Here is a 27,144-nt window from a genome sequence, read left to right on the forward strand (position 1 = left end):
TGGCTAACTCTGGGTTGTAAATTTCTTATGTTAAGTACTTCCCATGTACACACAGAAAGGGATGACAGCAGGGGAGCCAGCTTGAATAAAATATTGTGAGGTCCAGGTAAGCCCCAACCCACACAATTGATCACATGATGCAGTGCACACACACCATTTGAATGGCAATGCCCATCAACTTTGGGGGGCGCAGCCCCCACAGCACCTAGGCGTTAGCTCCTACGGATGACATTGGTGAGAACAATACTTTTAAGGCCAAGAGATATATGAATTTACACTCAAAAGATGCTGCTGGCTCTTTCAAACCAATGTCCGATTCAGCACTTTCACAGCCTTCTTTCTTTGGGCCATTCCATGAAAAAATGAGCCTGATAAGAATGCTAGATGAGCGCTGGACTTTGGTGAGGAAGATTCCAAACGTGCAGTCTAACCATTTTTTTAAAGCTAAAGACAAAAGAAGTTTAGTTTATGGACCTTCTTTTCAAAAGTCCACCCATGTAGTCTTCACAGAAGTGTTCAAGTTTAAAGTTTTCTGATGATTGTCCCACCAGTGACACCATTTTTTCCTTAATTTTGTACCGTTAAATTTCTTAAACTGAATTTCTGATTGCATAGTTGTAACCAATAAACATTGATTTAAACAGATATGCTGAGTTTATCATTGATTCACCTCCCAACTCACAGAGTTTTTCCATAAATCCTCTATGTCCTTCCCCCCCCCCACCCGTGACAATACTTTAACATTTAATAAAATTGTCAAAAAATATACATTAAAATAATAACAAATTAGTAAAATGTTCAGTATCTTATTAATAACAGAGTTTAAATTTTGGTTGTTAATTTTTATGTATATTTACATTGTTACACATGTGTGAATACCAAAAAACATGGTCCAAGTGTCCCACCCATGACAATGGAATGGCCCCTTTCCTCTCCCACTGGCTTGCATCCCTCTGATACATTCTCCCTTTCAACTCTCAGCTCTTCCCAACCCTGCTTCCTTTTGCCGCTGCCTCCTTCGGCACAGGACAACCTCCTAACCCAGGCACCTCTGCGTGTCTCACTTCTCTCTAGCCCAGGGGTAAGGGCCCTGCCGGCCTCCAGGTATCATTGAACTACAACTCCCATCACTCCTGACCATAAGCATGGGCTGATGGGAGTTGGAGTCCAGTGACATCTTGAAGGTCAAAGGTCCATCATCCCTGCTCTAGCACCTTAATAGTTCGGCCAATGGGAGCAGGAGGCCTGTCTTTGAGATCGGAGCAGCTCGACCAATCGCTCCAAGCAGTTTCACCACCACTGCTAAATTATTTGCTGTGCTGTGGTATAGATTACAAACATTTTTGCTCAAGTTGGCCATTACGTTACATAGAACTAATCCTATACCAACTTGGAAGTGAGTCTCATTGAATTCAGTTACAGGTGGGCAGGGGCGTCGTAGGGTGGGGGCGGGGGGGGGGGGCGGGCCGCCCCTCGTACCGCCCCTAGGTGGGCGTAACATTTTGGCGCGTGGGGGTGACTTGCGGCGGCCCCTCCCACCACTCCCACGCGCCGCCGCTCCCTCCGTCACCCCGGGAGCAGCAGCGCTGCACGGACGGGGTGCTCGCTCGGCCGAGCGAGCACCCCGTTCCTGCAGCGCTGCTCCTCCCGGGGTGACCGGTGGTGCGTGGGGAGTGGTGGGAGGGGCCGCCGCAAGTCACCCCCACGCACCGCCGCTCGCTCCGTCACCGTGGGAGCAGCAGCGGCGCACAGTGTGTGCGGTGCTGCTGCTCCCGGGGCGACGGAACGAACGGCGGCACGTGGGGTGACAAGCGGCGGCCCCTCCCATCACTCCCCACGAGCCGCCGCGCCGCTCCCTGCCCGCTGTGCTCAGGGAGCGGAGCCCGGGGCGAAAGGACAGGGGCAGGCCCGCTGGCCCAACCCCTCTCCTTTCCCCGGGACGGCTCCGCTCACGGAGCGCAGCGGGAGAGGGGCGGGCCAACTGGCCCGCGCGGAGGCGTTGTTCCGTGCGCATGCGTCATGACGTCATGCGCACGGAGCGACGCCCCGCCCCCATGGGTGCCACTGGGCTTGCCGCCCCCAGCAGCCCGGTGGCTAGCGACGCCCCTGCAGGTGGGTAGCCGTGTTGGTCTTCCATAGTCAAAACAAAATAAAAAATTCTTTCCAGTAGCACCTTAGAGACCAACTAAGTTTGTTCTTTGTATGAGCTTTCGTGTGCATGCAAACTTCTTCAGATACCAAAGCTCATACCAAGAACAAACTTAGTTGGTCTCTAAGGTGCTACTGGAAAGAAATTTTCATTGAATTCAGTGGGGCTTATGTCTGAGTAAACACACATAGATTGCAGTGTCTCTCATATATATATATGACTCTGGCTTTTCTTAGCTAGCCAAATAAATAATTTGGTACCACTGAATTTTCAAATTAATCGTTGCAACGAAGAACATGACAGCTACCTTCAGGACCCTGGACAGGGCTTTCTCAATATCCTCAAAAAGTTCAGTGCTCCAGTCCTGGGGTTGGGGCAAGTGAGTATGATCACCCCCTCCTGTCTCCATGCATACATTGTGTCCACAGGGCTCAAGGTATACTGTAGCTGAACATGGAGATTTGATTTTTCCCCCCAAGCTAACATGACTTAAGTGGAATGAAGCTTACAAATAGTTAAGATTAGCAATCTTTCCAATTGGAACCATGGTTACTGTGGCATGGGGGAAGGGTGAGGAGGGCATGAGGAGAAGAACATCTTGAGAAACAGATTTCTAATAATCCTCAAGTGGAGAGAGGGCACTGGTTCCATTAAACAAGAAAAAAGAGACAGAGAGAAAACGATCCAATTCACAACCATTTGTAAAGCCACTTGCCTGAACACATTTTCTCTCATCACAGATTTAGAAAATGAACTCAAAAATAACCCGCTCCTCACAGTTTTCCAGCATAGCAACACTAAGAAAGTGTTTCCTCAAAGCAGATGACTTCTCGAAGAACCAGGGGTGAAAGCCAATTTTATTCCAAGGCCTATCAAGGGAGACTACAGTCTAAATAAAGCAAATGCAATGCATACTCGTTAACTGAAGAAAAGCAAGGAGACATGTTGTGAAGGCAGGGGGGAGAGGCAGATGGGGCCATGCTCCGCAACACAGCATGCTATATGCTACAGCTGCTCCACAAGGAACTCTTACTACCACTGCAGCCTGCATGCACCACAATAAAACTTTAAGATTAGGCAGGGGCAAACCTGGCCATTTTGGTTCTCCCAGTTTCTCATTCTTCCAGGCATCCATCCATTCAGTTACCCACATCACTTTCATTCAAATCTTCTGGCAAAAGCCTCTCTGAAAATCATCTGGAGTTTTAGTGCAAGTTTCTCCTAAAAAACATGATTTGCATGCCATTCGGCTTAATATACACGCCTAATAGAATGCATAAGGGATGTGGGTGGCGCTGTGGGTTAAACCACAGAGCCTAGGGCTTGCTGATCAGAAGGTCGGCAGTTCGAATCCCCATGACGGGGTGAGCTCCCATTGCTCAGTCCCAGCTCCTGCCCACCTAGCAGTTCGAAAGCATGTCAAAAGTGCAAGTAGATAAATAGGTACCGCTCCAGCGGGAAGGTAAACAGCATTTCCGTGCGCTGCTCTGGTTCGCCAGAAGCGGCTTTGTCATGACCTGGAAGCTGTATGCCGGCTCCCTCGGCCAGTAACGCAAGATGAGCGCCGCAACCCCAGAGTCGGACACGACTGGACCTAATGGCCAGGGGTCCCTTTACCTTTAATAGAATGCATGCTGTCAGGGCTGGCCCAAAGCATTTTGACACCTGAGGAAAACCCCAAAATGCTGCCTCCCTCCCCACCCAGGAAGAAGGAGTGATATAGTGGAAGGGGGGGTTAGGAGGAGGAGGAGGAGTACCCCATCCATCTCACTGGGTTGCCCCAGACACTCCGGGCAGCTTCCAACAAAATGTAAAAACACAGTGAGACTTCAAACATTAAAAACTTTCCCTATGCAGGGCTGCCTTCAGAATAAAGATTGACAATGGGATCTACTGCCCCAGGGGATCCTGCCACCTGAAGCGGTCACCACACCTTGCCACGTGGGTGGGCCGGCCCTGTATGCTGTGTTACACTGTATGCTATTTTCACGAATATGCATTTTGACTTAGCACACTTTAGTAGAAGTGCCATTTTTCTAGAAAAAGATGCGCTGGAACTCACCATGAATGCCTCTCTTCTTTTCATATCATGGCAATGGCACCCACCTGAGAGGTGCCGGAACTGAGTTATGGCTGGGGGAAAAAACCCACCCTGCCTAGAAGTATATGCATTTTGGACATGCTACTTGGCTAGGGGAAAAGCGCAAATTTCAAAGAGCAACGGTAGTTTGGTTCCCGGAAGGTGCGAATGAAGGAAGTTGGTCTTTCAATCTGAACTGAATCACACACTGAATCTGTGGCTGCCACATCAAGTAAAGCTTAGCATGTGCGAAACCGCCATGGCAGAGAGGAATGCCGCAGACTAAGCTTTCACAGGAACCAGACACCCTCTTAAAGGCAACATTTTCAATGGAGGCAGTTCAACATGTGAACAGTGAGTGATCAAGAGGGGAGGTTTGAGGGGGTAACATGCGTGCCCAGGGAAATGGGCCCCCTTAGTTAAGAACGATCCAGGGCTGGCTCAGTACATTTTGCTGCCTGAACCAGACACATATACAGAGAGACATTTTTCCTGTACCATAAAGGGGGAATAAAACATGCAAAAGGTTGTGTATATGTGTTTACATGCATTTTTCTGGGAGGGGTTCCACAGCTTGCATCAGATGCTCAGTAGCTGATCTCATCAGATTCTCTTTATATATATATATATAATTTCCCCCCCCCCAAATATATCAGATTACAGCCAATTCAACATTTAAAACAAATTACATTGACCATTGCTCTGCCGAGCTACGACTCCCTTGCCCCACGTCAGCAGGTTTTCTAGTCCAATCTGTTTTCTAGTCCAAACAGTTTTTATTACATCCATTTTAGACTATATCAAAGGTTTATTCCAGTCCTACTAGTGTCTTTAAACTTCCTCGGTTCAATCTTAAGTACTCCACAAATTTACTCCAGTCTCTCTGAAACCTCGAGTCATTCTGGTTTCTGACCCTGCCGGTCAGTTTTGCAAGCTCAACATATTCCACCATCTTCGTCTGCCACTCATCAATCGTTGGTAATTCCTGTAATTTCCACTTTTGGGCAAGCAGTATTCTCGCTGATCTCATCAGATTCTCATAAGAGTTTATCTCTGGTGTTGTTCTTAAAATGATTTTTCTTGTACTGTACAGTTGTGCATATGATATATGACTGTTCTGGTTTTTTAAAAAACAGCAGTATATCAATATTTTTACAATGTAGATAGACAGACAGATAGACAGGGTACATGCAACCATGACAAAAATGGGTTAGGAACCACTGCCATAGGGGAATAAATGAAGGGGATTTTCGTATTTGAAGCAACTGAGAACCAAAGCATGAGAGTGTATCACAACCTGATGAGCAGCAAAGGAAGTTGCCTTATACCGGGGGTCTGCAACCCGCGGCTCCGGAGCCGCATGCGGCTCTTTTGCACCTTTGCTGCGGCTCCGGGCAGGGCCGGTGCGTTTAGCGCCGAAATGTAGGGGGCGCCGTGCTGCGCTGCTGGCCTGCCTGCGCCCACTAACTTCTCTACCTTGCCGGCGGCTGTGCTGCTCATGCGTGCCTCGTTTCGTGCCAGCGTGTGCAATGAGAGAAGGGAGAAAGAGGTTTTTGTGCTGTTCATGGGGCAGAAGTATTCTGGGGGGTTGGATTTCCCCTTCTAGATTTGCAGCATCAGGCGTTCGGACGGTTCCTTTAATACAGTGCTTGTTGTTTGGCTGGGGGGGGAGCGTTTCGTGATATTTTGCCATCTTGCCTTCATTACCTGCTCTTCATTACCTGTCTAAATTGTGCTATGAGCTTCTGGGTGTTTATATTTTTGTGGGCCGCAATGGTTTTGCGGCTCCCAGGTTTTTTTTCCTCTTCAGAAACGGGTCCAAGTGGCTCTTTTTGTCTTAAAGGTTGCAGACCCCTGCCTTATACCATCTAAGCTAGGTTTGTCTGCTCTGACTGGCATCCTCTACTTAATGTTTTTAACCAGAGATGGAAAGGATTGATCCTGAAATCTTCCGCATGCAGAATGTGTGCTCTGTCACTGACCTGTGGGCCATCTCCCGATGGGAGGAAGTCACAACAACGAAAGTCTCAAGCATGGATCAAACTGACACAATTTAGAGGTGTCGCAATACCGTTTGATTGGTGTACCCCATTCCATACTTTCAGGTGGATGCAATGATAGAAATAGCACAGGGATATGAAGCCTTCAGTCTGACTATGAAGATATATCTTTTCGAGTGAGGCAGGGTCTTTATGGAAACAAGCTGATCACACGGAGACTTCATGTATACATTGATCCTACATTTATCATGACGGAGGATAAGCTGAGATCCTGTGATCCACAGGATCCGTGGCCATTTCAAATAGCTAGTTTCTAGTCACCAACCCCCTAAAACACAACTCATTGAAATTCTACAGTGAAGCACAAGTCCTGCTTTCCAAAAATCTGGCAAGGAGACATGTGTGCAGAAAACTAAAAAAAGAGAGAGGAAAAAAGTGTTTGCAGGTTGACTCTATTTTGGGTTTGCTTAAAGACATCCAACTGAATGGAACAAATATTTACCGCATGTGCGAGAGTAAACACACGGCTCATCTGCTACTGTACAATATTTCACAGAAGCAGAGAAGAGTCCTGAATAAACACAGATGTAAAAGTGTGTGTGTGTGTGTGTGGACTTTGAGACCTGATGGCTTGCTTGGAAAGGAAAACCTAACAGCTCAACTCTACCATCATCGGTGAAGGAGCAAGAGACCAGAAATAAGACCGCATGAGCGTTTATTTTAAAATAACATTTACCTTGCCTTTTCGCCCAAGGCAGGTTGGAATGAAAGTCTACCATACCTAAATTAGTCCAAAGTAAAACCAGTAATAATAACCGCGTAAGACACTTTTAAAAGACAAGGCCAGTTGAGATGAAACTGCAGTAGTGGTGGGTGCCCCTGCCTTATGGCCTGGTAACATCTGTATGGAGGACCAACACACATGAGCAAATACCACAGTTATTTCCCACGCAAGGCATCTCCCTTCCTGAAGAGAGAGCAATACATCCACATGCAGAAAAGCATGTCATTTGCCTTGCCAACACATTATTCTGCAGAATGAGATCAGGCTATGGGGAAGAGGATGCCACGCAACTGCAAAAACACAGGCAAGAGATATTCCCAAGAAAAACCGGCAACCACAATACATTGCAGTGTATCTCAATCCCCAACATGAGTGCTCCAGCTCAGGGTTCCAGCCAGGCAACCATGCCTCCTCCAGCATACACCAATTCCACTCCACCTCCCCACCCCATTTCCCCACCCCTTTTCAAACGGAGAAGCAATGTTCAATGGGTACTGAGCATTCTCAGTTCTTGTGGGGTTGTGATGGAGGGAGTAACTGATCCTCTAGGATTTGGGGGAAATTGTCTGCTGTCCTTCTGCAACACCCATGGAGGTTTCCCTGTGCATTCAGGTACCCGACTTTCATTTCTCAGTGGCCCTGATTTGGGTCCAAACCTGCTGGCACACACCACATGAGCTTGCATATTACAGGAGGTAGTGTTGGAGCCACCTCTGCCCAGCCACAGAAATCCTATACAGTTTCTGTGGGCAAATAACCAATGGCAGAGCTAAAAGTAATCCAACGCAACAGTTGTGCTAGTGGAAGTTTATTGTGCAACAGCTAAGAAGACAGAGGTCCTCTGGCTGGGTCGGGACGACATGGGGTTGGGAGGCCAACTCCCATCTCTTGCGGGGGCCCAACTAGTGCCAGCGCCTTCTGTCAAGAGTCTGGGTGTAACCTTTGATGCCTCTCTTTCTATGGAGGCACAGGTTGCAACCACAGCAAAGGTGGCATTTTTCCATCTCCGCCGTATTAAACAGTTGGCCCCCTACCTCTCTCGCCCTGATCTGGCCACAGTGATCCATGCGACGGTCACCTCCAGACTTGATTATTGTAACTCGCTCTACGCGGGGCTGCCCCTAAAACTGACCCAGAAACTCCAGCGGGTGCAGAATGCCGCGGCGAGGCTCCTTACCGGGTCTTTGCCGCGGGACCACATTCATCCAGTGCTTTACCAGCTGCACTGGCTCCCGGTGGAGTACAGGGTCAGGTTTAAGGTGCTGGTTTTGACCTTTAAAGCCCTATGCGGTTTAGGACCCTCGTATTTAAGGGACCGCCTCTCCTGGTATGTCCCATGTAGGACCTTAAGGTCCTCAAATAATAACCTTTTGGAGGTCCCGAGCAACAAAGACGTTAGGTTGGCCTCAACTAGGGCCAGGGCCTTCTCAATATTGGCCCCGACTTGGTGGAACAGCCTATCACAAGAGACCAGGGCCCTGCGGGATTTGGCATCTTTCCGCAGGGCCTGCAAGACGGAGCTGTTCCACCTGGCCTTTGGGTTGGTTTCTGTTTAATATTTACGCTTCATCTTTTATTGGTGGGATATTTTGAGATTGAGACCTGCAGTTTTAATTGAATTTTTAAATTTGTATTTTAATCTGTTATTTTAAATTGATCGTTTTTATGTTTTCTTGCTGTGATTTTAATTGATGTTAGCCGCCCTGAGCCCGGTTTTCTGGCTGGGAAGGGCGGGGTATAAATAAAATTTATTATTATATTATTATTATTATTAATTCTTGTTGTTCAACCTGGTGCACAACAAACTTCAGTAAAGTACTTGTGTTTTCCCTTGTGCAACAATGTACCACCGGTGCAACAAGTATATTACTATGTGACTTATGCTACACTGGATAAAACTTTAGTTACAGGTAGGTAGCCGTGTTGGTCTGCCATAGTCAAAATAAAATAAAATAAAATAAACAATTCCTTCCACTAGCACCTTAGAGACCAACTAAGTTTGTTCTTGGTATGAGCTTTCGTGTGCATGCACACTTCTTCAGATACACTGAAACGGAAGTCACCAGACCCTTAAATATAGTGTGGGTTGTAGAGGGTTCTTAATTCTAAGACCCTTAGGTATAATGTCCAGGTTCTTGCATTTAGTCAGAAAGATATTTAAGGGTCTGGTGACTTCCGTTTCAGTTTATCTGAAGAAGTGTGCATGCACACGAAAGCTCATACCAAGAACAAACTTAGTTGGTCTCTAAGGTGCTACTGGAAGGATTTTTTTATTTTATTTTGGATAAAACTTTGTGTGTGGATTGGGACACACACACACACACACACACACACACTCAAAATCCAGTTATGGCACATGCTGACATGTCCCCTGTTGCCAGTCAATATCGTGCACACATGATACCCAGCAATAACATCACAATAAATCACAACAAATTAAGATAGCAGGTGCCGAGGGAACTACAATTTTAGTGCTTCCGGCCATCCTATAAATCAAACTTTTTTTAAAAAAAGAAGAAGGGCAAGCAATCCAGGGCCCAGCCCCCCAAAGACTGGGGAGTTAAGTCCCCTCGCTCACCCCCTAAAAACACCACTGGGAGCAATGGCACAATGAGCCCCTGGAAACCAGAGAACAGGAGGCAGCATGTTCTGAAGCAGAGAAAGGTTGTACCGAGATGAAAGGTGTGTGGTCCATGTCCTGATTCCTCAAGGGCATAATTGCTGCTCCTGGTTCTTCTCGGTGAAGAAGGCGACATTTACACACACATTAGCAGGTCCTTTTAACAGCATCTGTTGCAAACTCAGAGCAATTCAGTTTACATTTAGACTTACAGGCCGTTTACCGACAGCTGCAGACAGTGGTAAATGCCACAGTTGCTAAGTAACGAACAGGTAAGTGTTGCAAAAGATCAGGGACAGGCCTATGAACATTGCATGCTTAATGGCCAAGGACAAAGAGGATGTTTGCTTGAAGAGGTGGTTTGGCCGTGTTCCTTATGATGATATCATATAATTGCTTTTCTTCAAACAGGTGTCTAAATAATAATCATAAAAAGACACGGGAATGGGAGAACTCAGCACGCTCAGGACCTTCTGACTGTCCAGTGCTGAACACGCAATTATAGGGTTTTGTGGTTTTGTTTTGTTTTGTTTTGTTTTGCAATTCATTCAAAGTGGAGTGTTAAATACGGTAATAGGCTTGCTTAGGGATGCATAAGCAAATAGGGACCTCTGTGTGTGTCTCAAGCAAGAGCTCCAGTGGTCATCACCCTGCTCCATCAGGGTCTTGATCCTTCCACAAACCCCGCAGACTGAACTGTGCTTCCCTGGGATGCCACCTGAATTTCAATACAAGGTGGACTCCGCACTCAATACAGATGATAAATCAGTCAGTTGTATCGTGAAGGACCAATGTGGTGCCACCAAGCTTTAGGGAGAGAGAAACCCAAGTACTGATCTTGCTCTTGAGCCTGGGGAACCTCATGTCACTGGAAAGGATCACATCTGGCAAAAAAGCCTGCTGACTTGAGCATTGCCAATTTGTCTTGGGGGGCTGCGCTCCAGAACAAAATTACCGGGGGCTCAGTGGGAGTTTTGGAGAGTTTTATAAGGCTTTATGGGTGGTTGTTGGTGAGGTGCAACTACATAGGGCCAGAATAACTTGGAGAAGGAGAGTCTGTTGTCTTCGCCCACCAGTTTTGGGTCCTGACCTGTCTTGGGCTACACTATGTACTTCTCTACCATTCAACCATGATGAATAATTGCACATGGACTGAAGTAGAGCGCTGAGGTTAGGGGAAGACAGGCTGCAGGATGCGCATACAAAGGCTGGAAGTAAGCAAATGGGAAGCAGCTGGAAACATAGAGTCTGGAGGTGCAGAAGGAGGACTCGGGTGACATTACCCAGACTCAGGTAAGCCAGTATATCTCCCAATCTTCATAACCCCCTATAGCACCCATTCAATCCTTCAGCACCACAGTTTTCCATAAGGGCTTAAACATTACGCTTCACCCAGAGTGTACCAATTGCTGGGGAGTCATTGCTTTCCCAACTTGCCCGTGGGCTTCCCAGAGACACCTCGCTGGCAAGTGCTGGTGTCAGGGAACTGCCTCCTGGCCCACTGAGGGTAATGGAGGGTTAGTTAGCTTACAGAGAGCCCTGACACCTTTTGACCAGCAGCACCTCTTCCAGCTTGAAGAGCAGCCACACCTCCAGTGGGGAGGAAGGGGAAGGGGCCAGCCAGGAGAGGAGAGAGCTCGGCGATGCTGCAAAGAGCCCCAGTACCTCACCTCGTCTGGCTGGTCAGGAGGGAAGCACGTCAGTTCCAGTGCCCCAATTGCGCAGAGGGTTGAAACGCAAGGAGGGTAGGAGGAGATTTGGGGTGCCAAAGCTCTTATGCTGGGGAAGGAGCCGGAAGGGGCCACTCCCAGATTCTGCCAGCGACTGAGACAGACATCATTTTTGTAGCTCTGCACTGTAAATAGTTTGCACAATAAAACTATCAAAAACTTTGGGTTCCTGCATTGTTACTCGTAAGCACCATCAAGCGAACCTTACAGCTGGGAACAGACTCCTGCAGTAATCTTTGATTCGATCTAACACAGCTCTTCTTATGTCCAAAGGCAGAATTCTGATTCAAAAAAACAAATGGAGCTGGATAGAACCCTTACTCCTATTTTTCATACACAGAACCCTTTGGGAGGTTTTGCAACGAAGCAAGGGTTGGCAGTCTGTAAGATGTTGATCTGTATAACTACGACGGCCTCCTTCAGCCAGACACTACTGAAACAGAATCCTCCCGAGAGACAAGACAAATGTTCTGTAACAGCGTACACCTAGCTCTAATATTAGAGAGCATTTCCAGACCATGTAAGGAAAAGAGAATCCCCAGTTCCCAAACAAAGGAAGGTCACCGTACACAAAAAGCTTGAGAAGACTCTTCTCTTCATCCTGCTTTTATCGTCGAATATGGCATTTGTTCAGATGGCCTTGAATTATGCAGGGTATCTTATGCCAGCAGGGCACAAGTGAGGAAGGAGGTAACTCTAGACGCATTTCCGTGTAAGTAATGAGAATCAATAGGTCACACAGATAAGTATGTGTGTTTGGGAGGGGAACACAATATCATTATGTATGTGGTGTCCAAGCATCTCCTGGTCACATGTCAAGGGACAGGCGATGCTAAAAGCAGAGGAACGGGGACTATTCAGCCCCTCAGGGTGAGTGAGACAAAGCAATGGGAGCTCACCCTGTCGCGGGGATTCGAACCGCCGACCTTCCGATCAGCAATCCCAAGAGACTCAGTGGTTTGGACCACAGCGCCACCCGTGTCTCCAATGCAGAATGTAGGCACCCTATACAATATACAGAAATGAGCAAACCAGTGATATTTTAGGGAGCAGACTAGCAGGTGAGGCCCATTACTTACATCATAGAAGCCCACAAAACACTGTTGCTGTATGTAGGTTTGGTTTTATTTTATTTGTTTTTTTTATCTTATATTTTGGAAATGTACATCCAGTTTTGTTTTGTTTTTCAGCTTATATGTAAATGCGGCACTGCACAGACACCAAATTTCCCCAGAACCCAACTCCTTCTCCTAGGTCTCTAAGAAGGTAATAGTGCTAGCCAAAGCATCTTTATTCTGAAGTAAGTAATGCACAGTTCAAGCGTGCTCACGAATGGAGAGAGGATGCATGCAGCGCATTTGTGCCTCAATGTATGGACCACCCAAATGCCAGCAGCCTTCTTTTTCCTTTCCATCATCTCCATCACTGGCTGTCAGACAGTAGATGTTGCAGAACCTGGCTGATTTGCAGTGGATGCACAGTATGCGGGGATGGGGGAAGGTATCATATTTAAGGGCAAACTCACTTAATTTGCCCATCCCAAAACAATATGAGAAGCAGAAACACGTCTAGCCTTCGAAATTTGCACTTCTCTGAATATTGCAATGCAGTTCTTCAGCCAAATGATGTGAATTAATATGCATCTACTAGGGGAAAATGTACATAAAAATACACATATTTGTTTTTTTTTACTGAATAACAAATAAATATGCAGTATGTTGGAGAAATTCTGTGTGTGTGTGTGTGTGTGTGTGTGTGTGCATATCAGCCAAAAATGCATAAAATGTGTATATTAGGAGATATTTGCTCTCAGATGCTAATGAATTTCCACGAGGACTTTTCAAACGCACACAAACACAAATAATCTGAAGTGGAAATGTGGAGGACCCAAATTAAAGACTGAAAAAAATGGTACACCGAGAGAAACCAAAATTGACACCCTTATGTACAAAAAAGGCAGTTCCACTATGAAAAGCCAGCAATTAAAACACACACACACGTTACAGGGCAGGATTCAACTTTTCAAGATGGGGGCCTTATTCTGAAATCGTAACCTGGTACGTGGCGCGTACTTTCCAACTTTTTTTCTAAATAAACCCTCAGGGTCCCTTTCAACTCTACCATTCTATGATTCTATGAAACATTTCTCTGTCGGTCTGCTTCCTCCTCTCTCGTTAGCTCTCTTTCTCCTTTCTCTTCATATCCCAAACATTCTTATTTCCCTCCTCTTTCCGCATCTCTGCCCAAAAGCCTGTATCATTCCGTGACATGCATCAGACCTACCCTGCCCAGCCAATGACGCAGCCCGACATCACCTGTGGGAGCGACTGGACAAGTTGCTGACTCCTGTCTTAGACTGTGCACTCCTCAAGGCAGGAACATGTAGGGCAGTGTTTTTCAACCACTGTTCCGCGGCACACTAGTGTGCCGTGAGATGTTGCCTGGTGTGCCGTGGGAAAAATTGTGTTTATTTGATTCCTATTCAAGAGAATTACTTTATATATAGTCAATATAGGCACAGAGTTAATTTTTTTAACATTTTCTAATGGTGGTGTGCCTCGTGATTTTTTTCATGAAACAAGTGTGCCTTTGCCCAAAAAAGGTTGAAAAACACTGATGTAGGGTATAGATTTGATGTGATATTTCTACTCCGCTTTTCGAACAACAAATGTTGAGCTTCAAAGCAGCTCGCAATAATCACAAAAGCATTAAAAACAACAACCAACATTGCAATCGCCGTGCTATCAAACGCAATAACATATTCATCCCAACGATTAATGCAGTTCAATAAATTCATATCGGAAAAGGCTGCTGCTCAGCACCAGCCCTGTGACGGATGAGACCGTCTCATGAGCTTCTCCTTTGCTCAGGGCAGCAGGCAACACACTTCCAGGATGGCAGCAAACCCACCAACAAAACGCAGAAACACAAGGGGGCTGGCTCACACCCTCACTCCACCCCCAAAGTGACTGCCCTACTGGGGCAGCCCCACCCCTCAACATAGGCAGGCTTTATAGATATAGAAGACAACAATTTCTTAAACAGGAAACAGTGCTTGCCCCTCTGGTGGGGACCCACTCTAGCTTGGGTCCTGGATCCTGTTTTGGGTCCTCATCCACCAGGTGTGCCGAGTTACTCATGGCACAGCCCTATTCATGTTTACTTAGAAGTACATTGTAGTAAGGCATACTCTTAAGAGGAAGTGTGCGTAGGATTACAGCCTTAACACAGCACACAGCAGGCACAGAACGGGGCGCTAATCAATCCCACATCATGCACATGCGAGGAAGAGTCCCCACTTTCATCTGTGAAGCCTGATGTGGAAAGTGGCTTCTTCTTCAACGAATTATACAGCAGGAGTGGGGAACCTGTGGCTGTCCAGGTGTTGCTAGACTAAAAAGGTAAAGGGACCCCTGACCATTAGGTCCAGTCGCGGATGACTCTGGGGTTGCGGCGCTCATCTCGCTTTATTGGCCAAGGGAGCCGGTGTACAGCTTCCGGGTCATGTGGCCAGCATGACTAAGCCGCTTCTGGAGAAACCAGAGCAGTGCACGGAAACGCTGTTTACCTTCCCACCAGTGTGGTACCTATTAATCTACTTGCACTTTGACGTACTTTTGAACTGCTAGTTGGGCAGGAGCTGGGACCAAGCAATGGGAGCTCACCCTGTCGCGGGGATTTGAACTGCCGACCTTCTGATCAGCAAGCCCTAGGCTCTGTGGTTTAACCACAACTCCCCTTATCCCTGACCACAGGCCGGCTAAACTGGCTGGGGCCAATGGGGGGTTGGAGTCCAGCAGCATCTGAAGAAGCACAGCTTACCCATCTCTGCATAACAGAAAGTTACTGTCCTCATAAATTTGACAACAAACCCCGCCTGCAGCAGCAGCAGCAGCCTTTCAGATTTATCCAAGAAACCTACACCATTAATCTGTAGTCCACAGGCTTCTGCTCCGGTTTCCTCCGCTGGGCTGTCGAAAAAGGATAGCTTCCCTGTGAGAGACTGGGCGTGAGCTTCTCACCCGGTCCCCGTGTCATTATTTGGTCTTTCCCAACCTGCCATTAGCCTTGTGTAGCTAAGCAGCCCCACTGACGCACGACTCCGAACTGCAAGATCACAGGCCTGCGTTATCTCTGGCAAGTGGCAGGTTTAAAGGGTTATTATTGAGCGTGGCAAGCCTAATTCCCCAGGCATTTGGGCTGTATTCATGGCTGGAAAATTGACCATGCAAAATTTCCGCTAAGTCAACTCCTTCAATTGGGGTTTGGAGCTGAAATATAATTCCCCCCTCCCCCACCTTAATCGCATTCTTCTCTTCAGACATCAAGCCAAGTGTGTTATTTGCCAAGGTTCTTAAAGGGGGGGGGGGAAGCAGGAGAAGCAATAGTGCTTTATGCAGAGAAAATGCAAAAGTTGATGGGGGGTGCTCCTGCTCCAGATGCAGGAGCTGCATCTGGAGCTTGGGAAAACTGCTGATTTTGTTTTCAGGACTGGCTTGTTAGCTTATTTAATATGCATTCATCCAGCTTTATCCTCTACTTGGAAAGAAGTGGGCAGGGAGAATGAGGAGTGCTTAGCATGCAGCTTCCAACCCACATGGCAGCACCCTTTGCAGTTGGGTGCATTGCTGTACCTAACTGGTGGAAGAAGGAGCAGGCCTTATGCCTATACACTGGGATTGGGGGTGTGTGCCTGCAGCCCTCCAACTGTTGCTGGGGGCTATTATGAAGCTGCCCACATTCTGAGATATTCAGGGGAGGCCCTTCTCTTGGTCCCACCCCCCCACACACAGGCATGCCTGGTGGGGGCACAGGAGAGGGCCTTCTCAGTGGCTGCTCCCAGACTTTGGGACTCCCTCCCTGGAGAAGCTAGACTGTCTCCCTCCTTGTGCATCTGCTGGCTAGTGAAGACCTTCTTGTTCCAACATGCTTTGGGGAACTGACAGCTTTTAATGAAAGGGTTGGTGTTGTGCTGTTTCTATTGTGCTTATTTGTACGGTTTTAGTAGATTATAGCTATCTATCTAATTCTATCAATGTTTATTTGTTTTTAAATGATAGGTTTTTTTCCTGCGTTTTTAGTGGTTCTTATTTTTAATTTGTAAGCCACCTTGAGTCCCATCTGGGGGGAAAGGTGGAAGATAAAACAGTAAAATTATCACTAACAACCGTAAGTTAAAACGTACAGAAAGTTTAAACCGTAATAGAATAGGCTAAAACAAATTAAGATTCATGCAAACTTTCTAAACATCTAGGTAGGCTTGTCCAAGTCAGAATATCTAAATAAGAATACAGTGAAGATGCTTGCCTGATATCAATACGCAGGGAGTTCCAAAGTTCAGGTGCTGCCATAATAAAAGATCAAGTTCTTACAGATGTGGTGAGGGTATTATGTAACACCTGTCATGGTGCCAGTTTAGTCAGTCAAAGCAGTTGAGTGGGTCCATACAGGGTAAGGAGATCTCGCAAGGGAACTGGTCCCAACTTATTAAGGGCTTTATATTCTAACAGTAACACCTAGAATACGGCCTGGTAGCCGATCGCCAACCAGCGCAGACCTCTGAGCACAGGCTTTACATGCTGACAAAGCCTCACTCCTGTCAGCAATTGCACTGCAGCATTCTGACAAGAGTCCTCTGGTCCTGCGGTTGGGAAGTGCCTTGCTGAATGAGCTCCCTTCCCTAGAAAAGCCCAGCTGGCACCCACACTCAGGGGCGTCGCTGGGGAGTGGCGGTAGGGGCGGTACGCCCCCAGTGACAGGGGAGGGTGGGGGTGACAAGAGGCGGGTGGGGGTGACAAGTGGCGGCCCCTCCCGCCACTCCCACGTGCCGCCGCTCCCTCCGTCACCCCGGGAGTAGCAGCGCTGCACGGACGGGGTGCTCGCTCGGCCGAGCGAGCACCCCGTCCGTGCAGCGCTGCTCCTCCTGGGGTGACCGGTGGTGCATGGGGGGAGGGGCCGCCGCTTGTCACCCCCACGCACCGCCACTCGCTCCGTCGCCGTGGGAGCAGCAGCACACAGTGTGTGCGGTGCTGCTGCTCCCGGGGCGACGGAACGAACGGCGGCACGTGGGGTGACAAGCGGCGGCCCCTCCCACCACTCCCATGCGCTGCCGCTCCCTCCATCACCCGGGAGCAGCAGCGCACGGCCCGCCTCCAGCCAGTGGCAAAAAAAGCCGCTGAAAGAGGGGGCTTTCCCCCTTTCAGCGGCTTTTTTCGCCGCTCCGCTCCCTGCCCGCTGTGCTCAGGGAGCGGAGCCCGGGGGTAAAGGACAGGGGCAGGCCAGCGAGGGGAATGACACCCCCCTCGCTGGCCCAACCCCTCTCCTTTCCCCAGGACGGCTCCGCTCACGGAGCGCAGCGGGAGAGGGGTGGGCCAACTGGCCCCGGCGGTGGCGTCGTTCCGTGCGCATGCGTCATGACGTCATGCGCACGGAGCGACGCCCCGCCCCCCATGGGTGCCGCTTGGCTTGCCGCCCCCGGCAGCCCAGCGGCTAGCTACGCCCCTGCCCACACTTCTGAGTTTTCAGATAAGATAAAATGGTTTTGTTCACCCAAGGCTTTTAACGCACTGTGAGAGATAGATTGTGCTGCTTTCTGATGTTTTTGCGTAGTATTGCATGACTTTTTCATGAATGAGTTTGTGGAGATGCCAACTCACCTTTTGGGATATAAGACAGGATATAAAATACTAAAGTAAAACAGAACAGTCTCAGCACGGGGCAACAGTCCACAGGAGAAGAGCTGTGCCAAATCGCCTCCTGCACCTATGTGCTTAGGCACGTTTGCTTGCAATTTTGTTGACAAACATTGTGCATGTTTCCATCAAAACAGCCAGATTTGCAAACCTTCATATTTCACAGAGCATTGCTTGAGTGGCAAACGGAGACATCAGCTTGAAAACTTCATCATCCCTGCTGCAGTGAATTGAATGATACCCCCAATCCAAATGTAATACTGGAGCTTAGCAAAAGATTGTTTAGAATCAGAAACAAGATTAATCACTGCAGTTCAGAGTATGAGCTGCCCTTTCACACAATAAAGCAATATTGTACAGCTATGAAATGTTCCATTTCATATTGCCCTGAAAAACAAGGAATCAAAGCATTGTACACAGCAATACATGTCTGGGGAGGTGGGGGGGGGAGCCGTAAGAGGAGCTCGAGAAAGAGTTCTGACAGTTACACTTGAACTGCTAAATTACATTTGCCTCCAAGCAAGCCAAGGAAATCCAAAAACAAGAAAAGAAAATTTAAAACTGATGACTTACTAAGAAGCTGCACTGATGATTCTCTTGGGTTAATGTGGTGACATTAGACCGAAAAGCCTGGTTCTTCTCTTCTAAAATATGGATCCCACCAAATGTTTTCTGTGGCACTGCAGGTTGTAAGTACGGTAGCTCATTTCCAAACTGTGAGGAGGAAAGAGAAGAACAGCAGGAAATATGAGAGTTCAAATCTTCCATTTATGAGGCGGGCAGGAATATAATAAGCAGATAATAAGTAGATTATCTTTTCATGGGGCTGTTTGCTTTTGCAATAGCATAGCTTATAGAATGCTGGATCCAATCTTACTTCTGAAGTGTGTGCAACCTAAGCACTGAGCTATCCCCCATTCTTCCACTTTCAGTGCAACCCTGAGCATGTTTACAGTAAGTCCCACCAAGTTCAGCGGGGCTTGTTTCTGAATCACTGTGTTTAGGATTTCAGAATGCTTTGTACGCCATAATTCTCTAGTTCCTTTAAGTCTCTCTCTCCCCTGCGTGCACAAAAACACACACACACACTTCTTTTTGTGCTGTGTTTTTAGCAATGTGCATGTTTGCTCATGTGCATTAGTAAAAAACCAAACGAACGCTGCACGCTGTAAACATGCAATATGGCCGCATCCAGTTGACCTGTTAATGTATGGAACATCCTTCCCCCCAAAAAAATTTGCGCAAAGTTTGTGGGGTAAGTTACACCAGGTTGGCTGTTTATTGAACATTAGTTCTGATTTGTTTGAGAGGCTTTACAATTTCATATCAAGCAATGGTTATCCCAAACTGTCCCCAATGCTTTCCTTACTGCAAAAAGTCCAGGAATATCTGGAACTCTGAATGCTCAAACATGGAGCGGTTTGGGTCTCTTGGGACTTAGAGAAGAAATATTAAATGGCTGTTTGGTTTGGGAAACTGGGGGATTAAACTGTGAACTGAAATTGGGGTCCTGCCCTTGTGTGGACCTGCCCTTTGTCAATGTCTTTCTTAAAACCAGGGAGCAGGTAATGGGAAAGACATCGACTAAAGGCCATGGAGAGTCATATTTGCCAATCAGAATAAACAATGCTGGTGGACTAAATGGACAAACAGACTGGTCTGGTCTAAAGCAGCTTCCTATGTATCTGATGAACGTACTGTAAATAACTGTTGATGAACAGATCTTAAGTACGTGTGTGTTTCCAATGTTGCCTGTTTTTCAATGGGAGTTCTCATACGTTTCAGAAACCTTCCTTTGCAAAGGGAGTGTTGATTCAGGATTTATGTGACTATTTGCAAGGCATCCCCAAATAATTAAAATCTGGTGTACAACGCAAAAAAAGCATGCAACATAATTATCTCATACAACATAGGAGGTCTTCAGTACAAGACCAGAGGCAATCTTTTTAATTAGCAAACTAAGCAAGACACGATATTGGTAAGTAATGCGAGAGGAGAGAGACTCCGCTCTTCAGTCGGCAAGGATTACACACCAGGATTGAAAGCACACAGAGATCCTGTTGATCAGCTCAGTGACCCGCAACCTGTGTGACCCACCAAGTCAAATATAGCATGCTACTGGCCATGTATGACTGTGAGTGAGATGGCAAGATGTGCACTGTGTGATCCATGTTGGCTTGCATTTTTCTTTGCACTGCAGATAATTTTAAATTTGGTTGCATGCCACCCCAATCTCCAAGCAAGATCCCAGGGGCCCAGCTTCCTAGAAATGAGGAACAGCAGAGACTGTGGTGTATTCACAGTGTGTGGCTTATTTACACATATAGACAACCTAAGCCTAAGATGAAGGGGCTCACAGTATTAGCACCCAGAAGGTCTTGCTTCTCTCATAGTCACAGCCGTAGATTCAAACAGAAATAAAGCATGGTTTTGTCTTTCTAGTTGCTGCTTGCTTCCAGCTCCATCACACAACATTGCCCTGGCTTTTGTCTTTCTCAATACCAGCCAGGTGGGGGAGGGGGAGGGGGAGGGGGAAGTAGAAGAAAAAGAAGAAGAAGAAGAGGAGGAGGAGGAGGAGGAGGAGGAGTTTGGATTTGATTTCCCGCTTTTCACTACCCGAAGGAGTCTCAAAGTGGCTAACAGTCTCCTTTCCCTTCCTCCCCCACAACAAACGCTCTGTGAGGTGAGTGGGGCTGAGAGACTTCAAAGAAGTGTGACTAGCCCAAGGTCATCCAGCAGCTGCATGTGGAGGAGTGGAGACGCAAACCCGGTTCCCCAGATTACAAGTCCACTGCTCTTAACCACTACACCACACTGGGGAGGGGGAGGGGGAGGGGGCCCACCCATTTGACTTCTGGCACAGAGCAACCTCCTTGGTGATACTCAGAACCATACTTTGTAGTGGGGAAGGTGAGCTGGGAAAAAAAAATCACATCTGGCAACCAATGCACCCCTTTGGTTTCAGATAGTACATGACCATTAGGTCCAGGCGCGGACGATTCTGGGGTTGCGTGCTCATCTCACTCTATAGGCCGAGGGAGCCGGCATTTGTCCGCAGACAGTTTCTGTGTCATTTGGCCAGCATGACTAAGCCGCCGCTTCTGGCGAACCAGAGCAGCGCACAGAAACACCGTTTACCTTCCTGCCATGGAGGTACCTATTTATCTACTTGCACTTTGATGTGCTTTCGAACTGCTAGGTGGGCAGGAGCTGGGACCGAGCAACGGGAGCTCACCCCGTCGTGGGGATTCGAACCGCCGACCTTCTGATTGGCAAGCCCTAGGCTCTGTGGTTTAACCCACAGCGCCACCCTTGTCCCAGTACATGACTAGTACATGACTAGACAAGTCTAAAAAGCCTGGGACACCAATTTTCACGGACCTCTAGCAGCTGTGGTGTCTCATTTGCTCAAAGCAATGTATTTAGCATTGACTCTGAAAGTATGTACTCGATTCTGATCAAACTAAGCTTCCTGATGTATATTTTGTTTTGGGAGACTTAGTTTGGTCAGCAGATCCCTAGTACCCTATCTTTAAGCAGGCGTTATTAGGGGGATGTGTGTGCTTGTGGGTGGGTGTTTGTCATGGGGGGAGAGGGGTGTCTAGTTTGCCACTGTTAAACAAGTCAGTGGGTGGAACTGAGGCCACTGGCCCTCCAACCCTTACTCAGTTCAAATGGAAGGCTTTGCTAAAGGTTTGCAGCTGCACAAATGGCAATAACAATTGCTGAGCTGGCTGCATCCCAAGCACCTAGAGAACTGAGATTTCAAGAAACGACATCCAGGATTTGATTTCATAAGTCCAAAGTGCACCAAGAGTCTGCTATAAAACCCTGAAAAATTGGAGGCATTTGTAGGCTTTTCATCAGCAAAAGGAACAGGGCAAGCACCTGATACCGGTATCTACATTTGTAAATCTTGTCTATTAGCAAAAAACACCAGCTCTGTTTCTTCTCTCTGGTGCTTTTAACACCCCGGCACCAATGCCATGTGAAATTCTTTCTCCCGATGCCAGTTCAGTTGGAACGAGCCTGCCAAGTTTTTATCAGCTCCTCTAATAATGCTGAAAGGTGGCCCTGTGCCACTTTCCATCTCCATGCTAGGCATGGGATGGCAAACCTGTTCATTTATTCATAGGCCTACCGCTGGCTGCTTTTGTATCAACTGAATAAAGACCGTAACTCAATCTCTGGGATCCATGCAGCCCTAATGAAACAGGCAGATAAAGATACACTGCTTTGATGATAATAATAACAATAACAGAATTGTTTTACCTGTAAGGGGGCAGAGGGAGAAGGAGGCAGCAACAACTACACTTGAAAGACCATTGCAGGTTGTTCTGGTATTAAATATTCTAATATCACAGGACTATATGCAAATATTTTGCTAGTTAGTTCAATGCATGAGACTCAGCTCCTGTAGCTCAGTGGGGAAGAGGACATATTTTGAATTCGGGAGATCCTCAGCATCTCAAGGTAGGACTAGGGTAGATTGTTGCCTGAATCCCTAGACAGAAATCGTCTGTCAAACAGACCATCCCCGACCTGGTGCCCTCCATATATTGTTCTACTCTGGATGCCATCAGAATGGGCAGTGCTCAGGCTTGATGGGAGGTATAGCCCAAAACATCTGGAAGGTACTGTTATAAGAATTTTTAAGGTCTTATATACATAAAACAGATGTTCATAAATGCACCAAGCAAACACATACAGATATGTAAACCACACATTTGAAACCCACAGAAAAGTCCTGAAACTATTTTCTCTCTCCCAAAATGACCTCAAATATTTCTCTGCATGGTCAAAGGAAATGGGAAATCTCCCCATTGTCTCTGTGCTCACAAATCCTGTCTTGTTGTTGTTCAGTCGTTCAGTTGTGTCCGACTCTTCGTGACCCCATGGACCAGAGCACACCTATCTTTCACTGCCTCCCACAGTTTGGCCAAACTTATGCCAGTCGCTTCGAGAACACTGTCCAACCATCTCATCCTCTGTCGTCCCCTTCTCCTTGTGCCCCTCCATCTTTCCCAACATCTTTCCCTGGTCTTTTCCAGGGAGTCTTCTCTTCTCGTGAGGTAGCCAAAGTACTGGAGTCTCAACTTCAGGATCTGTCCTTCCAGTGAGCACTCAGGGCTGATTTCTTTAAGGATGGATAAGTTTGATCTTTTTGCAGTCCATGGGACTCTCAGAAGTCTCCTCCAGCACCATAATTCCTCCAGCACCATAATCCTGCCTTAAGGGCACATTTAAGGTGTCAATAGGGTGAGCCTATGACCTGAAATCAGGATTTAAGTACCGGTAGTTATAATAACAAAGGGATGTGGGTGGCACTGTGGTCTAAACCACAGAGCCTAAGACTTGCCAATCAGAAGGTCGGCAGTTCGAATCCCCGTGACGGGGTGATGTGCCGAATGCCAAAAACCTGGAAAGTAATTGCTTCCGTTTTTGAACGCACCCCAGAAGCTGAACGGCTTCCGCTGCGTGTTTTCCTTTTTTCTCAATGGATTCTGCCAACCGCCCATTGCTTCTCGGTTTTCGAACGTTTCGGAAGTCAAACGGTCTTCCAGAACGGACTATGGTATGTTCGAAAACCAAGGTTCCACTGTACAAGAAATAAAAGAAGCAATGAAAATACAATTAATTAATCAATTAATTAATAATTAAGTGGTTTGCCAAGACAATCAGAAATTTTCAAGGGGTCCATGGTGGGGGTAGGTTTGAGAGCTACTGCTCTAGAGGATATTCTGGCAGCCTTGAAGATAAAATAATATAGTGGGGTGTGTGGAGTATTACAGGGGCATGGGTGGTGCTGTGGGTTAAACCACAGAGCCTAGGGCTTGCCAATCAGAAGGCTAGCGGTTCAAATCCCCACAACAGGGTGAGCTCCCGTTGCTTGGTCCCTGCTCCTGCCAACCTAGCAGTTTGAAAGCACAAAGTGCAAGTAGATAAATAGGAACCGTTCTGGCGGGAAGGTAAACAGCATTTCCGTGCGCTGCTCTGGTTCTCCAGAAGCGGCTTAGTCATGCTGGCCACATGACCCGGAAGCTGGACGCCGGCTCCCTTGGCCAATAAAGCGAGATGAGCGCCTCAACCCCAGAGTCGTCTGCGACTGGACCTAATGGTCAGGGGTCCCTTTACCTTTACCTATGGAGTATTATGGCGAGGTTAGTACATCTGGTGGGGGACACGTTGTGATCCTTCTGGGGCAGTTGGTCCACCTCTGGTTCCCACCCTACACCCAGCTCTCACCTGTGGCTCCTAGAAGCAGCAGCCACACCTCAGGAATGGCTTTGACTTGCTGGGTAAACCATGTGAGGGTAGACAATAAGTCTTAAAACCTCAGTGAAGAAAAGTTTGGATTTGATATCCCGCTTTTCACTACCCGAAGGAGTCTCAATGTGGCTAACAATCTCCTTTCCCTTCCTCCCCCACAACCAACACTCTGTGAGTTAAGTGGGGCTGAAAGACTTCAAAGAAGTGTGACTAGCCCAAGGTCACCCAGCAGCTTCATGTGGAGGAGCGGAGACGCGAACCCGGTTCACCACATTACGAGTCTACCGCTCTTAACCACTACACCACACTGGAGTAAACCTGGAGCAGATGGGGCTTATCCACATGGGAATGAAATTCTAGGAGAATGAAAACTCTTGATGCTAAACCTCCACTGCCTTGTGGGATATCCTCAGGAGAAGAAAAGGCTAAGGAGTAAACACTACACAAATTCAGAGTAGAGTTCCTAAAGTGGTTGGATGGTGCATTGTACGCCTCCTTCCAGCAACTCCTGCAGCGAAGCTGGTACCAAATGTATTGCTCTGCTTTCCCTTGGAGGACATCAGCGTGGCCGAGAGGCGAGTCTTATTTTCTGGCCAGTCCAGAATCTCCATACACTTTTGCGCCCCAGGGTGGTCACTTCAGAGCTGCTAATGCAGTCGTCTGACTTCACCCCCAGAGGTGCACTCCATTGTCTCTTGAGACAGATGGATGCCAACAGTAGCTTTGAAAAGCAACAATGCCCTACTTAATTGCAGTATTTCTCAAATCGGCTGCATTATAGTATATTGCTTTAAAAAAAAAGGAACCTGCCACTTTTGCTGGTTATTGGGCAAATTCTAAAATAATTTAGGGGGGGGCACTTTGCCTGTTTTCTTTCTGTTTGCTCTTTACTTCCTACAGTGACAAATGCGCCACAGCCAAGGAAATTGGTAGCTGGAGAACGAAACAGAGAACGATGCTCAACCAAGCAGGGGGAAAATGTCAGCAATTACAAAGCTATCAATCCACTGGTGCACTTCTGGATATATTGTGTCGGCATGGAAAGGTGACGTTGGAATGAATCTTGCTTGTATCACATTTCTCAGGCTTTGCAGAGCACAGCAGACTTCTCACCTTGATTACTGCCCGCCCCAACCTGAGACGCCAAGCACAGTTTTCAATGGAATGGATTATACCAAATATGCCTAGGTTGCTACTGTGAGTGCTGCAAGCTGAGTGGTGGAGAACATGCTCTCTGCATGCAAACAATCCCTTGCATCTCCAGATAGGGCAAAGAAAGAAGCCCACCTGAGGTGCTGCTGCCAGTCAGTGTAGACCATATTGAGCTAAATTGACAGAGTCTTGCATGAAAACATCTCAAGTTTAATCTCCAGAAAGGGTTGGGAAGGACTCCTGACCCAAGTGATGCCAAACAGCTGCCAGCCCATATCAACAACATTGAGCTAGATGGACCGAAGATCTGATTTGGCTTTCTTTGTCCCAGAGAGAATGAACACCAGTCGACTAGTTCAGACGCAACACCAAATTATGGTTTAGCAAGACAAAAACGAGCCTCAAACTTGTGCCCTCCCCACTCCAGAATGGCTACAAGGAGTGGGACAGCACCAGTTGCCATGTTCAAAACTAACCTGAGATCCTCCTTTACATCTAAAAGTCCGGAGAACTCTGGTTAGTTTCAATTATGGGGGGGGGGGGAGGAAACAAGGATCGCAAATCACAATTTGATCATGGCTTCTTTAAATTAATCACCGTTCGGATGAAATGAGAAACACTGATTAGTTCAAAAGCGAAAGCAGATCCTTCCGATTTCCTTTCCGTGAGAAGAGGTTAGAGGAGCACATGAGCCCAAGACTCCTGCAGGTACAGGCAAATGAACGCTGTGTTCCATCCAAAAAGATAATGCTTCTCTTACTATGATTATAAAAGAGAGAAAAATCGGACGGCTTCACAGCATAAATACAATTTTGGCTGTTCTTATTTTTATCTGCAATCCACATTGAGTCCCTGCCAGGGGAAAAAAGGCGGAAGTGTAAACAAATATACAATAATAAAACAACACTGCTGCTGTGAGTGTCTGGGAAGACCGCTCCCTCCTCCGGCCAACTCCATCGGGCCTAGGAGACGGGCCTACACTCACCAAAACAGCTTAAGAGGCGCCAAGAAGGGCAGCCTCGGCTCTTGCTCTGTAAATTACTATTGTTTGTATAATGTATTTTACACTGTAATGTAGCCAAAGCAAATTCCAAGTATATTGAAAAATGTACTTGGCCAATAAATTATTATTCTACTCTATTATTATTCTATTATTCTATAATAATGCTGTTGCTGGCATTTGAGAGACAATGGAGTGTGCCTCCAGGGGTGAAGTCAAACCATTGTGATTGCCCAAGTAGCACCCTAGAGACCAACTAAGTTTGTTCTTGGTATGAGCTTTCGTGTGCATGCACACTTCTTCAGATACATTGTGTTTGCAGCACTGAAGTGACTTTCCCAGGGTGCAAGCCTATAAATAATAATAATAATAATAATAATAATAATAATAATAATAATGCCATTGAAGTGACATCCACGGTAAACACTGAGAAAGTAGAAAAGGGGCCCTAATTATTATTATTAGGAACAATAGCAACTTATAAATTAATGAATGAGATCGCGGAAGACCGTTGCCTCAGGAGATTGAGGAAAATCCTCAGGGATGATTCACATCCTGGCCAGCACTTTCTTGATCTCCTGCCCTCGGGCAGCAGATATAGAAGCATGATTAGTCGCACCAACAGGGCAAAGAACAGCTTCTATCCGTGGGCTGTTAGGCTACTGAA

General features: G+C 47.1%; 1 protein-coding gene across 1 annotated transcript in view; it reads right to left on the minus strand.

The window, feature by feature from the left end:
• Window positions 1–27,144, minus strand: part of RIMBP2 (RIMS binding protein 2) — a 276,015-nt gene that overhangs the window by 162,716 nt on the left and 86,155 nt on the right. Inside the window, 1 exon segment of the mRNA XM_033174379.1 lies at window positions 18,629–18,769. Within this exon segment, the coding sequence (XP_033030270.1) occupies window positions 18,629–18,769 (141 nt within the window).

This window comes from Lacerta agilis, chromosome 17, assembly GCF_009819535.1.
Source record: "Lacerta agilis isolate rLacAgi1 chromosome 17, rLacAgi1.pri, whole genome shotgun sequence".
NCBI lineage: Eukaryota > Metazoa > Chordata > Lepidosauria > Squamata > Lacertidae > Lacerta > Lacerta agilis.